This window comes from Myotis brandtii, unplaced genomic scaffold (assembly GCF_000412655.1).
Source record: "Myotis brandtii unplaced genomic scaffold, ASM41265v1 scaffold1077, whole genome shotgun sequence".
Lineage (NCBI taxonomy): Eukaryota > Metazoa > Chordata > Mammalia > Chiroptera > Vespertilionidae > Myotis > Myotis brandtii.
Genome location: NW_005353666.1, coordinates 1,261,264 through 1,263,976, shown reverse-complemented (window position 1 = coordinate 1,263,976; position 2,713 = coordinate 1,261,264). Strand labels below are relative to the sequence as shown.

Sequence of the window (2,713 nt, the reverse complement as noted above, 5' to 3'; positions counted from 1 at the left end):
GCACTAACAGACCAGTCACCTCCGTGACCGGCAGCCGTGCCCTGACCCGGGCCTCAGGCCCTTCCGCGTTGTAAGTCGGCGAGTCCTGTTCACGTGGGCTGCACGGTGATGCCGAGCACATTAGACATTAGAACTGGGAAGCGTCGCGGCAGCTATGTCATCGCTTCGTTGAACAATAGTGAAGCCGCCAAGAACCCAGCACCGTGAGCGTCTGTGACTTCCCCTGGGAGTAACTGTGATTCCCAAGCAGCACAGGGGGCTTTTGGCACCGACGTTCTCCTTTGGGGTCTCGTCCTGGGGGTCTGGGGGAGGAGGGCCTCGCACGCCCAGGTGGGGGCCTCAGGCCCCTGGGGAAGGCGGGACCCCAGCTGGGAGCTGTCCCCCAGAAATGCCGGCCTCCCCCCCACCATGGGTCACATGCCCACCTCCCCCCTCGGCTTTGCCGAGGAACTAGTGTAGCTTTAGAGCAAGTGCAGGTCCATTCCCCCTTCAACCTTAAAGGAACTGAGGCGATCACCCCAAAGCCAGAGTGTCGTCCACGCTGGGAGCCTGGGAACTCCTCTCGCGGGGCCTCCTCCACGGCCCCCCTCTCCATTGGGCACGTCACCCACAAACACCGCAGCCTCAGGGGCTCCGGCTTCTGTAACAGCCACGTGTCCCCTCGCAGGGCTGAGCGAGGCGCTGTGAGGACAGCAGCCTTGGGGGCCCCCCTTCACTCACAGCGAGCCCCTCCCTGACACTGACGGGGTCCCCACTCCCAGCCCCGCCCTCGGCCCCCCCCTAGGAGCTCGGCCCACGTCCTGCCCACACGGACCCGGGGCGGGTGGACGATGCCATGCAGGGCAGTGGCCCTGGGTTAGAGTCTGTGGGGATTCTAAGGGCAAACCCCTCCGTGTGGTGAACGAGCCCCCGGGACGAGGAGGGAGGAACGTGTGCACCTGCCCACAGGTGAGAGGAAGGGGACCCCTCCGTGGTCTCTGAGCCCAAGCCTCGCCCTCTGACCCCGTCAATCATCACATCCCCAGGCCCGGCCACTGGACACCCTGCAGCACCCTTCCTGGCGGAGAGCCTGTGGGTGGACGGTCCCTCGGGGCCCCTCAGGGTGGCCGCCCTGTATCCCCCGTGGCATCGCCGCCAACGCCTGCTAAGGCCCCTGGTGCTGAGGCCCGAGGACCCCGGTGCGAGGAGGAGCTGACGGGGTGCAGCCACGGGGGCGGCTCCTACTCACTTGAGGATGAGGCCCATGGTCTCCTTCCGGTCCTTGCCCTGGAACGGCAGGGACCCCGTGAGCATCTCGAACTGCAGAGACAGAGCAGGGAGGCGCTCAGACCCGCAGAGAAGGTTCTGGAAGGGCCGTGCTGTCCCGGGGAGGGGACAGGCCCTCACCACGAGCATACAGCCCTCACCATGAGCACCCGCCCTCACCACAAGCACACAGCCCTCACCATGAGCACCTGCCCTCACCATGAGCACCCTGCCCTCATCATGAGCACCCGCCCTCACCATGAGCACCCGCCCTCACCATGAGCACACAGCCCTCACCATGAGCACCGCCCTCACCATGAGCACACAGCCCTCACCATGAGCACCGCCCTCACCATGAGCACACAGCCCTCACCACGAGCACCCCGCCCTCACCATGAGCTCCCCGCCCTCACCACGAGCACACAGCCCTCACCACAAGCACCCGCCCTCACCATGAGCACCCGCCCTCACCATGAGCACGCCGAAGGACCACCAGTCAGCGCTCTGCGTGTGGCCCCGCCGGTTCACCACCTCGGGCGCCATGTACTCGATGGTCCCGCAGAACGAGTAGGCGCGCGTGTCGTGGTCGATGGCCTCCTTGCTCAGCCCGAAGTCTAGGGAAACAGCCGCGGCCCTTCTCAGTCTCGGAGGCCCAGCCGAGGCTTCCGTGGCATTTCTGTGAATTCTGCCCACTGGGCATCCCGGCCACCCACTCTGTCTGCCCGACTCAACCCCCGCGGACGCCAGCGCCGCCCACCCACAGGCGCTCCCCGGGCAACCGTCTTCAGAAGCCACAGATTCAGGAGCCCTGGAACGTGTCAAGAAATTGTACTTCTGCCGGCCAGCGTGGCTCAGTGGTTGAGCGTCGACCTTCAATTCCGGTCAAGGGCACATGCCCAGGGTGCAGGCTCAATCCCCAGTGTGGGGCGTGCAGGAGGCAGCCGATCAGTGATTCTCTCTCTTCATTGATGTTTCTCTCTCTCCCTCTCCCTTCCTCTCTCTGAAATCAATAAAATATATATATTTCTAAAAAGAAATTGTACTTCTTAGTGACCACCATGAAGTCCCCAGGAGACCTGATTTCTAACAGCCCACACGGGCCAGCAGAGGGCCTGACAGCACGGGGCCACTGACCAGACAGCAGGCGGGGTTTGCTGGGAGGGAAAGGAGGGAGGAGGGAAGAGGAGGAAGGAGCGAGGAGGGAATAGGAGGGAGGAGGGAGGAGAGGGCAGGGAGGAGGAGGAGAGAGGAGGGAGAGAGAGATAGAAACATCCTCTCTTCTCCACCTCCCGCGGCGGGAGATTCTCAGGGCCGGGGGAGGCCCTCACTCACCTGTGACCTTGATGTGGCCCTCTTCGTCCAGGAGGATGCTGAGGGGAGAGCAGAGGCTCTGTCAGCGCCCGGCAGGTAGGCACGTGGGGGGCACGGCACCCAGGGACCCCCAGGCCGCCCGGGGGCAGTCTCCGTG

General features: G+C 64.6%; 1 protein-coding gene across 1 annotated transcript in view; it reads right to left on the bottom strand.

The window, feature by feature from the left end:
• The window catches only part of RPS6KA2 (ribosomal protein S6 kinase, 90kDa, polypeptide 2), a 110,627-nt gene that overhangs the window by 12,566 nt on the left and 95,348 nt on the right, over positions 1 to 2,713 (bottom strand). The window contains exons 9-12 of the mRNA XM_014542413.1: positions 2,578 to 2,615; positions 1,717 to 1,859; positions 1,229 to 1,299; positions 203 to 302 (exon numbers count right to left, since the gene is read on the bottom strand). Of these exons, the coding sequence (XP_014397899.1) occupies positions 203 to 302; positions 1,229 to 1,299; positions 1,717 to 1,859; positions 2,578 to 2,615 (352 nt within the window). The remainder of the gene's footprint in view (positions 1 to 202; positions 303 to 1,228; positions 1,300 to 1,716; positions 1,860 to 2,577; positions 2,616 to 2,713) is intronic.